The 14338-nt window shown below is 39.8% G+C and overlaps 1 protein-coding gene across 5 annotated transcripts; it reads left to right on the top strand.

The window, feature by feature from the left end:
- The first annotated feature begins 1831 nt into the window (after nt 1-1831).
- Nucleotides 1832-13778, top strand: LOC135336668 (death-associated protein kinase 1-like). Of its 5 annotated transcripts, none has more exons than XM_064532522.1 (11): nt 2194-2663; nt 2831-3129; nt 5780-5884; nt 6372-6620; nt 8299-8373; nt 8538-8642; nt 8807-8911; nt 9121-11354; nt 11430-11498; nt 12942-13267; nt 13433-13777. In XM_064532522.1, exons 1-11 carry the CDS (start codon nt 2659-2661, stop codon nt 13464-13466), a joined length of 3606 nt encoding a protein of 1201 aa, XP_064388592.1. In that variant the 5' UTR covers nt 2194-2658; the 3' UTR covers nt 13467-13777. The 5 variants fall into 5 exon arrangements, with proteins under 5 accessions (XP_064388594.1, XP_064388592.1, XP_064388591.1 ...); XM_064532523.1 differs by having other exon boundaries at nt 2195-2663; nt 12942-13283; XM_064532524.1 differs by lacking the exon at nt 2194-2663 and adding an exon at nt 1832-1938 and having other exon boundaries at nt 12942-13778.
- The last annotated feature ends 560 nt before the right edge of the window (nt 13779-14338 follow it).

Here is a 14338-nt window from a genome sequence, read left to right as displayed (position 1 = left end):
ATCTGCGAAAATTAATACCCTCGAAATATACCCGCTATACGGTATATAGGCCATCATTCACCTAGCCTTGAATCCAGGCCGGCTGATTAAAATACTAATCGGCCTGGATTCAAGGCTACCATTCACCACAACTACATGTATGTGGGTTGACATGAAACTAAAAGTATTATGATTCAGACTAACAGCTGCATTTATGAATAACAAGGGATTCACCAGGTGCTTCTGAATAACAAAGTCAACCCTTTTTTCAACATAAAATTTGATTGGTCTTTCCATATATGGAAACTTTCTCTGGTTTTTTGATGTGTCCTAATCACATAAAAATGAATAATTAATCCTTACTTACTTTTTAGGGATATCAGTATCCTATAGTCAGACACATGAAGTTATTCTCTCCAGGAACATATTTTTTTCTAACAGAGAAGGGATGTCATATCAGAAATATACACCTACTTTAGGCCGTGGAGCAATCAATTAATTAATATTGCCTCGGCATTGTCCCATAAGATTGTTAATTTTGCCGTATTCACCACAATCAGTCGACACATGCAGCTATGTGTATATGATTGTGGGTTCTCATCAAATGAAACTAAATGTACCATGTTCGCACACCAAGCTTAAGTATTTAAGTGTCAAGTGCTTCCTCAATTGCTTCAATTTTGAAGTTGTTGTCCTATGAACCACCTTTTAATGTGATCATTATAATCCTACTAAAATTATATGTACAATTATAACAGTAACGGATTGGAGTTATGCTCTCGTCTGATTCTGATAGTCATTATTAGCTTTATTTGTCTTTAAGTACATACATACAGTCATGCACTATGTGGTTTCATTTTCAATCAAGATTATTACAGCCAATCTTTCCATCTCTGGCTTGCGCCCTCAGGCTCAATTGGTTTACAAGTACCTATATATAATCTATGTATCTATCTCGTCCTCCACACTGTCCAATTGTATATCGAATAATGGCAGAAGCTTGTGTAGACTAATTGTGATAGGTATTCCCACATGCATAATAATTATGCACCTTAATACTTGTTATTGCCCAGCACGAGTGCAACATAATGCCCTCGGGTATTATGTCATCCAGTGCAATATATGGCATGTTGCACGAGGGCGCCTGCAATAACTAACCTGTTGCCCAATGACGTTAAACTCGTCTGACTGGTCATTATAAAATACTTGTGTTTTGGTGTATTCATTAGTTTTGCTGAATTTTAGTAAATTTTTAGGTTTTTTTCCCACTTCTAGTTTTAAAAGTAGTAGCCTATAAAAGGGGTTATTGGGTGGGATGGTGGGGTATAAGTCCCCAAAAGGATATCTCTTTCAGAAATCTACTTATGCCATATAATGCAGTGCAATATAATTATGGTATAATGATGCAACATGCCATATACTGAGCACTGGATTGCTGTGATCTGCCCACTCACTGGGCAACAACTCCAAATATCCTCTCTAGGCAACAGATACAGCTAGCTATAGTCAGGCTCAGTAAAGTCGGACATACTGGCTTTTTTTACAGTATCTATGGTAACGCGAGGAAAACCTTAGGAGAGCATAAATAATTCTCCCCCAAAAACTGTACCTATACATGTACACTCAAATATTGCTACTGTGGAAAACTATGAAGGCCTATATATAGTGGTTGCAAAGTACTTTCAATTATTGATGCTACAGCATCCCAGGTGAATATGTATAATGTGAGCTGGTGTTGTGTTGCAGGTCTGGTGTGTGCATTGTTGTTATTCTTAGATTGCATGGGTGTGGTTCCCCATTGTGTCTATTGAATATAGGAGTGCATTCCTGGGACCAATAATGAATGTTGCTAGCTGCATGTCTTTATGAGTTGTAGAGCTGTCAGTTTGTCAATGAGTGTTGTCATAATAATAATATATACTGAGTTGGTGAGAAGAATACTCCATATACCAGAATCAGGTATATATATAAGATATTAAATTTCTTGAAACAGTTTTAGTGCAGATATTATTAATCAATGAGGTTTTTCATACAAGTCTTGCGTTATTTGGAACTTCGATTATCAGAATATATGTGGATGGCTATATAGGTATAAGTGCATGGGTGAGGAGTGCAGTCTATTGTATCAGTTGCTATAATTATATACATATTTCATACTTGTCGCTTGTAGACTGACTGTGTCTTTATAGGAAAATTAATGTATTTACTGCATGCATACAAGACTTGTCTAAAGGTATAATTATGAATTGGCTCACCAATCTTCCCCCTTGAGTCAACCTGCACAGTACACTTAAGTGAATCTATAATATCATTATGCATGTGTAATTGCAGAAGTTGAGTGTTGTATCTTTGATAGCCTAGACTCTAGATCACTGCTTATATATATATACTCTGCACTATGACTATAGGGACAGGGGTTCACCTAGCATCTGAATACAACTCCAATGTGCACAAAACACTGACTTAATAACAAAACGAGACAGACAGGAAACCAATACAGAGACTAAAACCCACAAATATGTAGATACCACTAAAATTTAATACTAGCTAGTCAGAGTTACCACATAGTGAGAGTGTTGTTACTAAAGCTGTGTGGCTGCTACTGCAAGCCTTGTGTAAGTAGTGAGGTAACTGGCTACAGAGACATTCATTGGAAGCAAGTAGATCTAACTGCCTGAAATGAGGTTAGTGCATGACACCAGTCCACTGTTTTCATATTAATGTTCAGTCGGCATGGTTAAGATACTTTACGGCATAACGTATATGTTTTACCACAACATTATCACGCACCTATATATATAATTATATATAAATACTCTTGCACTCATTCAGTTTATCTCCCCATATATAGTGACAACCTTGCTAAACAACTCTACCAGGCTAGTTGGAATGGGCGTGACGAAGAAATGCTTGAGCTGCTACAGAGAGGAGCTGCACCTAACAGTGACTACTACACTAAAGAGCGTGATGGGCTCACTCCACTGCACATAGCATGTACTTACAACCATATCGGTAATGCTGAACTACTTATCAAGTTTGGAGCCATTGTAGCTGCTACAGATAACAATGGTTGGACCCCCTTACAAAAGGTATGTCTCCACAATAGGAAGGCCACTGCTAAGCTATTACTGGAGCACCACTCTCCCACAGGTGAGCCTATATATACAGCACAGTAATGGCGTGTGTTAGGCCATGCACTAAAGCCTCAGGGCTGTAGCCACCAACTTTAGAGTGATCAGGTTATGAAATGGAACAAATACGCGCGCCAAAAGGTTGAGGCCACGCCCACTTCCGGTATCGTTGGTTGCGCCCCTTGTCTACTGACCATCTAGATTCTGTTTAGCTACAGATTCTCATCATGATGGAGAAACAGCAAATTGGCAAGACTACAGAACTGGTTTGAATGATCGCTTGGGAAAAACAAATTATTGAAAAACAAATTATTTGAGAAAAACAAATTATTTGGGAAAAACAAATTATTAGCTGGATGGTGAGCTTGGTCTGGAAGACTTGGAAGGGATTCTCTCTCGCCATAGCAATGATAGCATGCAACACTTACAGACTAATAGTCTTCATCACTTAATATAGTTCTAGCATGCTTGCATGTTATATGTGTTTACTGTAGTGACGACCATTGCCTATTCACCTCGGAAAATGTGGTCAGGTTGAAACCTGACTAACCTGACTGGTGGCAACGGCTGAGAAAAGCATTAAAAGAGAAATACAGGATATGAAATAATAGGCGAGGCGCAGCAGGGTCCAATTTACTAGCGGTTCTGTACCAAACGAGTTCTGCAAGCTGCGCTGTGCTAATACCTCTCGCCATGTTATGCTTTCGCTCAGTGTTATTGTGTGTGTAAACTGCTACAGCTGCTCAAGGATCAATAAAAAGTTCTATAGGCTTCTGGTCATGTTTTCTTGGACTTCAATTCGTGGATTTGTATATATAGGGGGAATATTTTTTTCTTTTATATTGCATTTACAAAGAACTATCTATGAGAAGAAAAGACTTGTGTATACATACATCTATTGTATATATATATATGCATGGTATCATTGTAGTGTTTCGTGGCTTACCAAGGACATCAAGAAAGTGAAAACTGAATCTGCTGGATTGCCTCACACGTGGGGAATCATCGTGCATGCGCATTATCCACAGGAATAGGGGTGTGTCTGCAAGAGGTCAAGTTCAAATATTAATGGCTACTAAATTATAATAGCTGACTCTTGAGCTTAGTGCAAGGCTAAACTCATAAGTTGAATAGAAACTTTGTGCAAACAAAGGATACTACAAAAGATTCTGAAGAGACTGCAACAGCCTTATCCAGGAATCAAAACTGATCCAAGATCGTGGCTAGAAGCCTATAGAAGCTGTTAGTTTTTGCAACCATTGAGCAGTTACAGCTGGAACACACACACACACACACACACACACACACACACACACACACACACACACACACACACACACACACACACACACACACACACACACACACACACACACACACACACACACATGCACACACACAGTCAGCTTTACCGTATCCTTCATGTGGTTATGTCTCGAGGCATAATAAATAATCCCGCGATAATAATAGCCACAGCTGTGTGTGTGTTTTGTCTATCAGTATGCCTGTTTTGCCTATGCCTGGCCATAGCCTATAATATACCCCACTTGGGGTTATACTCGCAAGCAACTCTCTTTTTTTTATTGGACGGGGGCGGGAGAAAAGGGACTGGTGACTCTGGGCTACAGCTTGTGTATCTCAGGAATGCTATTAGGTAATAATGTCACGTGCAAATTATGCAATTTATTCTGACGCGTCAAAGCAGAGTCAAAGTTAAAAACAAGTACACAGATCTATCAAGCCAGCCTTTTGATATTATAGATCCTTGTACCACAGTGTCTGTTGTGCCGGTTGTGCCATAGCATGCAGTGGCGGATCTAGTAGGTATATAGGTGCTGAGCAAAAGAGGCAAGAAGTATCCCGCGCGGTAGCGCGCAAAAATCTAGGATTACGCCCCTTTTACGTCATTTCCAGTGGGTGCAGTATCAATGTGACAGTAATAATAGGTATTGTTTGGATTGTCTTGACTGTCTCCACTGATGACTGTCTCCACTGATGACTGTCTCCACTGATGTTCAAATGACTGTTTTGTTGTTTTTGCAGTAAATAAATCAGTTATTTTCTAGCACTAGCATCCATTCTCAAACAGTAGCTAAGAAGCCCGCGAGCACTTTTGCAGGCTACGCAATTCTACTTAACCTCACGCAATTGTTATATCACGTGGAAGAACCAATGAATAATCTCTACCCAAATTCTGGTAGAGACAGAAGCTGTAGCCTAGAGTCACCAGTCCTTTTCTCCCGCCCCGTCCAATCAGAGAAAAGGGAGTAGCTTGCGAGTCTAACTTGGGGTCTGTATCATAGCAACTGGGTGGGATTTAACTACCATAAACTCCGCATTCCTCATAAACTATAATATAATCCACGAGTCATTCGAGTTGATGCGTTTATATCATTGTATATTGACGTACTCGCTGTTGAAAATTTGACCCTTTGCTATATCTTATATTCACTACATACATGCAATTGCAAGATATTGTATGTTGTATGATAAACAAACAAATGTTTAATGAAATAATCATATATTTTGATTGCATGTGTAATTTATCATGGTCTGTTATAATTTGTAATGTCTAAAGCCACATACATAATTGTACAATTAAGTTCTATGCATTACGCATGTACTGTCAGTTCACGCTCAGCTGCATGTATGCTTGACCAACCATGCAGATATCTGGTACAGTAATGGCCGACGGACTGCTGCTGATATGGCCAAAGAGTGTGGGCACTGTGCCCTAGCTGACTATGTGAAGCGGTTCCAGCCTGGACCTAGAGGTGAGTTGGCCATCAGCTGTTGTACACAGTAGTCAGTATAGTTATCTATATAGTGAGTTGCAGATCAGTACAGCTAGATCAGTGGTTTCCTTGTGATATCGTCAGTCCATTTAATCCATTACAAGTGATATGTCCGTTGAATCTCATGCAATTAGTGATTAGCTTCTCTGAAGTTGTTTGAAACCAACTTTTCACAAATAGAGCGATATAGGATTGGTCCCAGATAGGCGCATATAACGTCCATTGTTTTTTGTAATTCCATCGAAAATTAAGTCTGCATATTCATTTGTAACTCTCCAGCAGTTTACATGTGCAGAGAGAGCCCTGTTATAATAATCTGCAGTGCAATAGTATATCATAATTATATGTATGACTTAATTGAAAATGCATGCAAATGCCTTGGACTATATGCCTTTCAGTACACTTGGGATACTACATGAGTCTCTTTGGATTCTAATTATCATACTAAACACTAACTATTATGTAGATCCTCTGTCCTCATACCCAACACTGGAACAGCTGAGTCGGCTGGAATGTGACCAATGGCTTCGACTTGGTGTTCGCTTGGGATTGGGTAATGACCAACTGGAAACCATAAAGAAAAGCCAACATCCCACAGCAACAACTCTCCAGGCAGCCAAACTCAAAAATATTGACATGCAGTGGAAGGATATTGTGGAATCTCTAGTGAGCATTGGAGAGTACAAGTTGGCAGAGAGTGTGTGCACTCAGCAAGGTTAGTGACTGCTGCTATAGTTATCTTTTTTGCGAAATTCCCTAGCTTATAATAATACTGCCTATGTAAGTACAGACACCAGATTTAACGAGTGTTGCAAGCTGCGCTGTGCAAATGCCTCTCACCATGTTATGCTAAAAAAATAGTAGAGGAAAGAATTTTTTTTCTTTTACATTACAGTTTGCATTTAAAAGTGTATATTATTATCCATCTATAACTGACTTGTGTACATACATCTATTGTTGTATATATAATTATGGTATAATTGTAGTATTTTGTGGCTTACAAGGACCTCAAGAAAAAAGTAAATTAATTATGGGGATTCTCTCGCACGTGGGGATGAGCGCGCATGCGCATTGGAATAAGGGGTGTGACCGTGTGTCTGCAAAAGGTCAAGTTCACAAATGTCTACTAAATATAGCTAGCTGCTTTAAAAGCTCCTTTCTAAATTAGCCATAACTGGAGAACAAAGCTTTAGTTTGCAATCAAAATCCAAGAAAATGTGACTAGAAGCCTATATATATAGAAGTAGCCTCGATCCCAGGCCGCACTTCACTCAGGGAAGTGGGCCTGGTATCGACTGCTTGTGCATGCGCTAATATCCCCCCGGTATATCTGGGGGCTTTGGATAACATATCGTATATGCTCAGTAAAATAATGACATCACAACGAACGGAAGTGAATTGAAGGAAGTAGATAGAAAGTTCGATTGAAAGTTTCTAGCCCATTGGATAGCATTCTCTGATAGCTACCCTTAGCCTGCTATGTTAACAAAAGACTCACAGCCTGGAACAGTGTGGATGACGATTGTCTGAATGGAGTGAAAGCTGACAAGAGTCATTATGGACAGGCCACGCCCATTAACACTAACTTTGGTGAAAGTCTGCTATAGTACTGCTACTGATTCTATCAAGAAAATAGCTGTACAACAATTCTATACACAGCTCTGTCTCTAGCTATAGCTAGCTATATAGCTCTGTGTATGACTTTTAGGATATTTTCTTTGATGAATTCAGTATTATAGGAAATGTTCTGGGAAAAATATCCAATAATTTTGCATGCAGTCGATAGCAGGCCTTCTTTTCTATGAAGGCCGGTGAAGGAGGCTAATATAGAAGCTGTTAGTTTTCGTCGTATTGCAACCGTTGAGCAGTTACAGCTGGAATACACACACAGTCAGCTTTACCGTATCCCTTGCGGCTACGTGAGGCATAATAAGTACAGTATATTTTGCATTTCCTGTCAATGAATAATTAAAAAAGGGGGTGGATCTGCAATGAGGTTAGAGTTCGCGGCTGCTTCTGACAGTACAGTCACCGTAGGCTGGCTAGACATGCAGCTTTGCAGCTCTTTCCTGACTCCTGTAGCTAACCGAACAGAGTGATGCTATGAAAGATTCTGAAGAGACTGCATGCAACAGCCTTCAATGTAGCCATAACTCGAGAAATAGTTTGCTAAACCACGATTTAAAATCCAAGAGAACGTGGCTAGAAGCCTATATATATAAGTTAATTGTTAGTTTTCGTCGCATTGCAACCGTTGAGCAGTTACAGCTGGAACAGACACACACACAGTCAGCTTTACTGTATCCCTCGTGCAGCAATATATACGCCTCAGGGCATAATAAAATACTCTTTTGCTATCCGAAAATGTATTTTAATTAATTGTGCAACTCCAGGGCTAGGGGAAGGTGAGAGTGCAATATATGGCTGTGTGAGGCGTCTTGTGGAAACTATGGGTCTAAATCCTAAAGGTAATACCTCATCCTTTCACTCCTTGACCAAAGTTCATGTATAGTATACACATATATAGTTATGTGCTTACACTATAATAGTTATTGCATGAGTTTGTTGCAGCTCAACAACCAACAACCATTTAAGAATACTTTTAAACAAACTCCTGAATTGGTGTTTATAGAGCCAGTCAACAAATCTGGCGACACCCCATTCTCTCTGGCCTGTGCCAATGGCCACTTAGACACAGTCAAGTACCTTGTAAACAAGCATCATTGTGATCCTAGAAGTAAGTTTATATATTTTCCATTAAACATTTTGTTTGTTTAACATACAATCATGCATGTATGTGTAGTGAATATAGGAAGTGTTGCTTGGTTACCAACACATCTCTCTCTTTCACTATATACAACAACATTATACAACAACATTATACACCAATAATTTGTGCAGGTACAGTCAACAAGACTGGTGACACCCCACTCTCACTAGCCTGTGTCAATGGCCACTTGGAAATGATTAAGTACTTCATCATCATCCATGGCTGTATTATAAATGGTGACTAGATATCTACTAGTTAATAGCTCGATATGATTTGTTAACATTTTGTTGTTGTATTTAAAATGCACGCTGTGCTACAAAAATTAATGGTGACTAAATATTTTAACGATTTGTTCGTTTTGTTGCTGTGTTCGAACTGCTTAAATTCTTATGCTTTAATTTTTTTAGCAGGGGTCTAAGTGAATTATGTATACTTTCTATTCCAGATTACCTCCTGCTAGCCGCTGTCAAAGGGAATCGAAATCAAAGAGCTGTGGAATATTTTTTGGCAGAATGTCACTGTGATCCGAATGTTACTGACAAAGAAGGCAAGACACCACTCGATTTGGCCAACGACCCTGAGAACATAAAGCTGCTCTTGAAACATGGAGCCAAGGCTACCAACGTCTACAAAAAACACAGCAAACTCATCGGAAAGCTCTCCTCCGAGCGACTCCCACACCTTCCTCTATCTGTGTTCATCACTGGCGACGGTGGCGTGGGGAAAAGCACTCTGTTGAAATCCATTCTGAACTCAAAAGGTTTTTGGTCTATTTTCCAGAAAGCAACACCTGTAGATGACGTCGATGCGAGGACAGTGGGGATCATACCTTATGAAATATACACCAAAGAGTTTGGGAGAATTATCTACTTCGATTTTGCTGGCCAGAAAGAATTTTACACAAGCCACTGTGCCATTCTGGAGAATGCTGTTAAAACCTCACCACCCATCATTATCCTCTGTGCCAAACTTGTAGAAAGTGAACAGGCGATTATTGATACCATGAATCGCTGGTTAACCCTCATCCAAAACCAGTGCACCAATCTGAAAGACAAAGCACACGTGATAGTAGTTGGTAGCCATGCCGACCAGATGAAGGAAATGGGAGAAGATCCACGAGCCAAAGAGGGCATCTTTTCCCCCATTATCAAGCAATTCCCAAAGTTTGAGTTTACAGGGTTCATTCCAATGGATTGCCGCTTTGCTGATTCGGATGACATGAATATCATGAGAAAACAGATCCAGAAGAGTTCAGCTATTCTCCACTCTCCAGAAACCATCAGCCTGAATGCTCACACCTTTTACATATACCTTGCCGAAAACTTTAAAGACAAACTTGCAGTTTCATTGAAGGTTGTTCAACAACGAATACTCAGTGATCTAGACCAAACACACGACTCAGAGATAATGGCAGACATTCTTTCCTTCATTCCGACCACCCTCAATCGTTTAGTTGATATCTGTGACCAGCTTAGCAAAACAGGTCTGCTGCTGTTTCTTTACAACGAATCATCACCTAAAAAGTCTTTTCTGATTTGTGATTCCAAGAAATTGCTGTCTGATGTCACTGGGACAGTATTTGCTCCTAAGCACTTTCGCCAGCACTGCAAACTCGCCTCAAGCACTGGAGTGGTGCCTTTGTCTAAGTATGCTGAAGCATTTAAGGGCTACGACATTGAAATGCTAATTGCTTTTATGACACATTTAGAGCTGTGCTTTGAGATCAAAGACAAGCAAGTTCTAGAGTGCATTCACAAGATGGAGCCAGACCTAGACGATACTCGCTACCTCTTTTTTCCTGGGTTAATCAGGATAGAAACTCCCGAGCGTGTGTGGGAGGAAGACCCTTCTATGAGCTACCACTTTGGCTGGATAATCGAATGTGCACAAGACATCCAATTCTTTGATCCAAGGAGTTTTCAAATTCTTATCCTAAGGCTAGTTTTCACTTTTTGCCTTACTCCTTCCGAGAAGATCAACACAAAAAACCCTGCCCTTCAAAAATTCTGCTCCGTGTGGAAGAGTGGGATTTGTTGGTGCAACGATGATAGCATCACTGCATACCTTGAGCTTAGCAACAACAAATGTATCACTCTTAAAATGCGATCTGAAGTTCTTAAACCCGAGAGCCTTACCCATCGCTACAAGATAGTCAATAAAGTTCTCGAAACAGTGAAAGATGTTTGTCCCAGTATTGTAGTGGTGGAATCATTGATCAATCCACAGGAAGTTGTCAGTCATCCTCTGAAACCTTCCTCAGAGCTCACTCTGTTTAGTGTTAGAGATCTTGCTGCAGCTGTCATCTCTCAAAAAGAAGCTGTGAAATCTGTTCATCGAGCTCTTTCACTGAAACGCCTTCTCCAGTTTGATCCGTACGCTGGTTTGGACCTCAACACTCTACAGTGTATTCACAGTGACAAGACTGTTATGAAAAATGATAAAATTTGGAACATCTTCATTTCTCATCTCGCCAGTCAAATTTTTGATCCAAACAGTATTCTGATGTTCAGACAAATCCTGAGCCAATCTCGAGCTTGTAACGACAACTTTCAGTTGGTCAGTCCCAGACAGGAGGTGGTCCAGACCCTTGAGACGTGGAGGAGTGAGACTGAGGGAACGTACAGCTGTCTGAAGGAGACTCTCAACAAGTACAGCGTCTTCACTGGGAGAAACCCTCTGGTGAGTGGATAAATAGCTTATAAATAAATACATGTCTAATTATTATACTGATTTTGCTTTCACTTACTTCTATAGGACCTAGCCGGTGTGGCTCATGGTGATATTGACCCCTCTGTGTTTAATATCAGTAGTGATGAGCAAAAGGTGCGTTGTCCATAAATCATAATCATGCACAAAATCTATTTTGGGTGCTTTCTCCTTTGGCTCAACCTTAATGAGTGCTTCAGGCTCGATCGCTTTTAATTATTTGCCCATGTAGACAGACTATAGCTAGGTTGTTAAACCGAGGCGTGCCACCGGTTATAGTAGTCGGTCAGTCGGTCAGTCGGTCAGTCTACCTGTCTGTCTGTGTATTCTGAGTCTATACTCACCTGGATGCGATAGCACTACATAGCCTCAACACAACAAAGTAGTAGTTTTAAATTTGATGTTAAAGCTGTCGAATAAATGCGAGCAAAGCTATAGGAAGCTAAAAAAACTCGAATCTGCACGTTGGCCTATAGATGTATACACACGGCTTTGACTCGAGGCTGTAGACTCACTAAATCTCAAACTATTAAAAGCCAAGGGTTTGCACTTCAGTGCATGCTCTAGTTTGGCTATAGTGACTAATAATTATGCCTCGAGGTGTAGTCACACGAGGGATATGATAAAGCTGACTGTGTGTGTGCATAGATAGAAGAAGAAGAGGGATTTGTAACGGAAGCAGTACATGTGACGATTTTATATTGAATCTGCAGTAAAGCCTCAAAAACTATCTGCGTTACGCACCATGCACAGCTTTTTTCTCGAGATATGGCTACATTGTATGTGGGTTTGACTCACAGTGAAGGCTGTTGCAGTCTCTTCAGAATCTTTCATAGCATCATCTGTATGCACAAACTTTCTATTCAACTTATGAGCACTAAAACGCTATAGCTGTTTGTTAACTGCAAAGTCAGGAAAGAGCTACAAAACTGCATGTGCATATGCCTACACTGTATACTGCCAGAAGCAGCCCTTGTGAACTCGATCTGCATGGCATGACCTCATTGCAGTCTACTCCCTTTTTTAACTATAGGGGTACCTTAATCCTCGCTCAGTGAATCAAATGTAAAGAATAATTGGTCAATTGGTCATTGAGTTCAGGTCATTGAGTTTAATCTAGAATCACAATAAAGATTTATGAGGTTTAAAACTGTGATGATCGACACACAAGAGAAGCTAGATTTAAGTGCTAATAATCTAGGTCTATATGTGCATGCAATCTGGTAAAGACGTCCTAATGGTCGACACACAAGAGAGCTAGATTTAAGTGCAGGCTCCGATTTAGCCACTCCTGCATGGCTGTTGCTAAGGTCTAAGACTATGAGCCAACATCCCTAATATGAGTTCAACCAACACCAAACACCACCATGCACGAAAAATCTCGAATAGAACCCAAACATAACCTCGCTTTACTTGGAATTATGCATGCAGGAAATGCAAAAATACATTGTAGATCTATATACACGCTTCTATCCTTGTCAAGCCATTAATTGTAATGTGTACGTACATACAAAAAACAGTTAGTTATTACAGTTTTCTCAACATGTTATGTGTATATAGGATCCAGGGACTACCATCCTCCATGAGTTCATGGTCAAGCATGGAGTCACTGACGAGCAGTTGGATCGAGAGATTGAACAAGACGACCTTGCTCCAGTAGCTATGCATTTTGATGATGTGGAGCTCTACCTTAACCCACTGAAGTTGACTGACAATGAACAATCTGATGTGAGGCGAGAGACTTATTTAAGTAGAAGCAATCAAGTGGCAGTGATCAATTGTTTGTTGATCTGGAGGGGTCACGAACCCAGCGAAGCAACCTTCGGAGCACTGATTAGGATATTATTGGATCTGGGGAAGGAAGAGATGGCTACCAAAATATGCCAGTACTTAAAACAAAAAGTAATTAGTATCGATCCACTGTACAGTGACTGGCCAACATCATTATTATGCTAGTATTGACATACAAGCTTGTGTATAGACTAGATTGCATAATTATGCTAGTTCATAATAAAACGGGAATTCATGTATAGTACTTTCTTTACATGCAGACCCGGTGATCTACGAGTGACTGACTGTATATAGCTATGTGTAGGACTTTTGCACTGAATTGAACGCAATAGACATAATTATATGCATTAATTGTTGTTGTTATAATTATTGTGTGTGTGCTTTTTATATACATTGCTCCAATTGTGAGATCTGTTTAATTATAACTCTTGTTGCAATATTTATACCCTATACCTTAGCTGATATGAGTGCTACACTCTGGTCTATCACCATTTCAGTATATCACAAACACAAACGATCTACAATGTCATGAACATATGCAAATTTTTGAGTAGTTTTTTGCTGTTATCTTCACTTTGTACATGCATGCTGCACTTTTTGGCTATATTGACACAATTATTCAAATGAAACTAAAAGTATGCGAAGTACTTTAAGGGCTGCATTGCCGATGATTGATGATTCACAAATGTATTCATCAAGGGCTTCTGAATCGTCAATTCGAAAGTTGACTAATGCTTACAACAATAAAGACTCAGTGCTCTTTCTTTGATGCATGCAATGCAGTATATATATTATTGCATCCATTGATTCACCAGCGATATTTCACCAAAGATATTGTTGCATCATCACGTATTAGAGATTTTCCCATGCAAAGGATCTCAGCATCCAAGTTAGCTTTTGTCTGCATGTTTGATGTGAGCACATGCAGCCAGGCAATTAATTTTTATAGAACATTTCAGTATTCTAAATCAGAGAGCATGCATAATTATAAGCTATGGAGCAGTCAATAAAAAATTATTATTGGAATTACAGAGGAATCCCTCTATAACGGACACCTTTGGGGAACAATGTTTTGGCCTTTATACAGAGGTGGCCTTTGTTGAGAGGTTGTTTTGTACACAAACTGGGACCTGGGTGCCTGGCCGTTATATAGCAGCTGGCCTTTA

Source organism: Halichondria panicea, chromosome 5, assembly GCF_963675165.1.
Source record: "Halichondria panicea chromosome 5, odHalPani1.1, whole genome shotgun sequence".
NCBI lineage: Eukaryota > Metazoa > Porifera > Demospongiae > Suberitida > Halichondriidae > Halichondria > Halichondria panicea.
Note: the sequence above shows the minus strand (reverse complement) of the source record. Positions and strands in the feature narration are given on the sequence as shown.

What these genes read in the sequence shown, in the direction of transcription:
- LOC135336668 (XM_064532521.1), top strand. An exon ending in GTTCCAGCCTGGACCTAGAG is followed by an intron (nt 5,885 to 6,371) that starts GTGAGTTGGCCA and finishes ACTATTATGTAG; the next exon opens with ATCCTCTGTCCTCATACCCA. An exon ending in TCACTGGGAGAAACCCTCTG is followed by an intron (nt 11,355 to 11,429) that starts GTGAGTGGATAA and finishes TTACTTCTATAG; the next exon opens with GACCTAGCCGGTGTGGCTCA.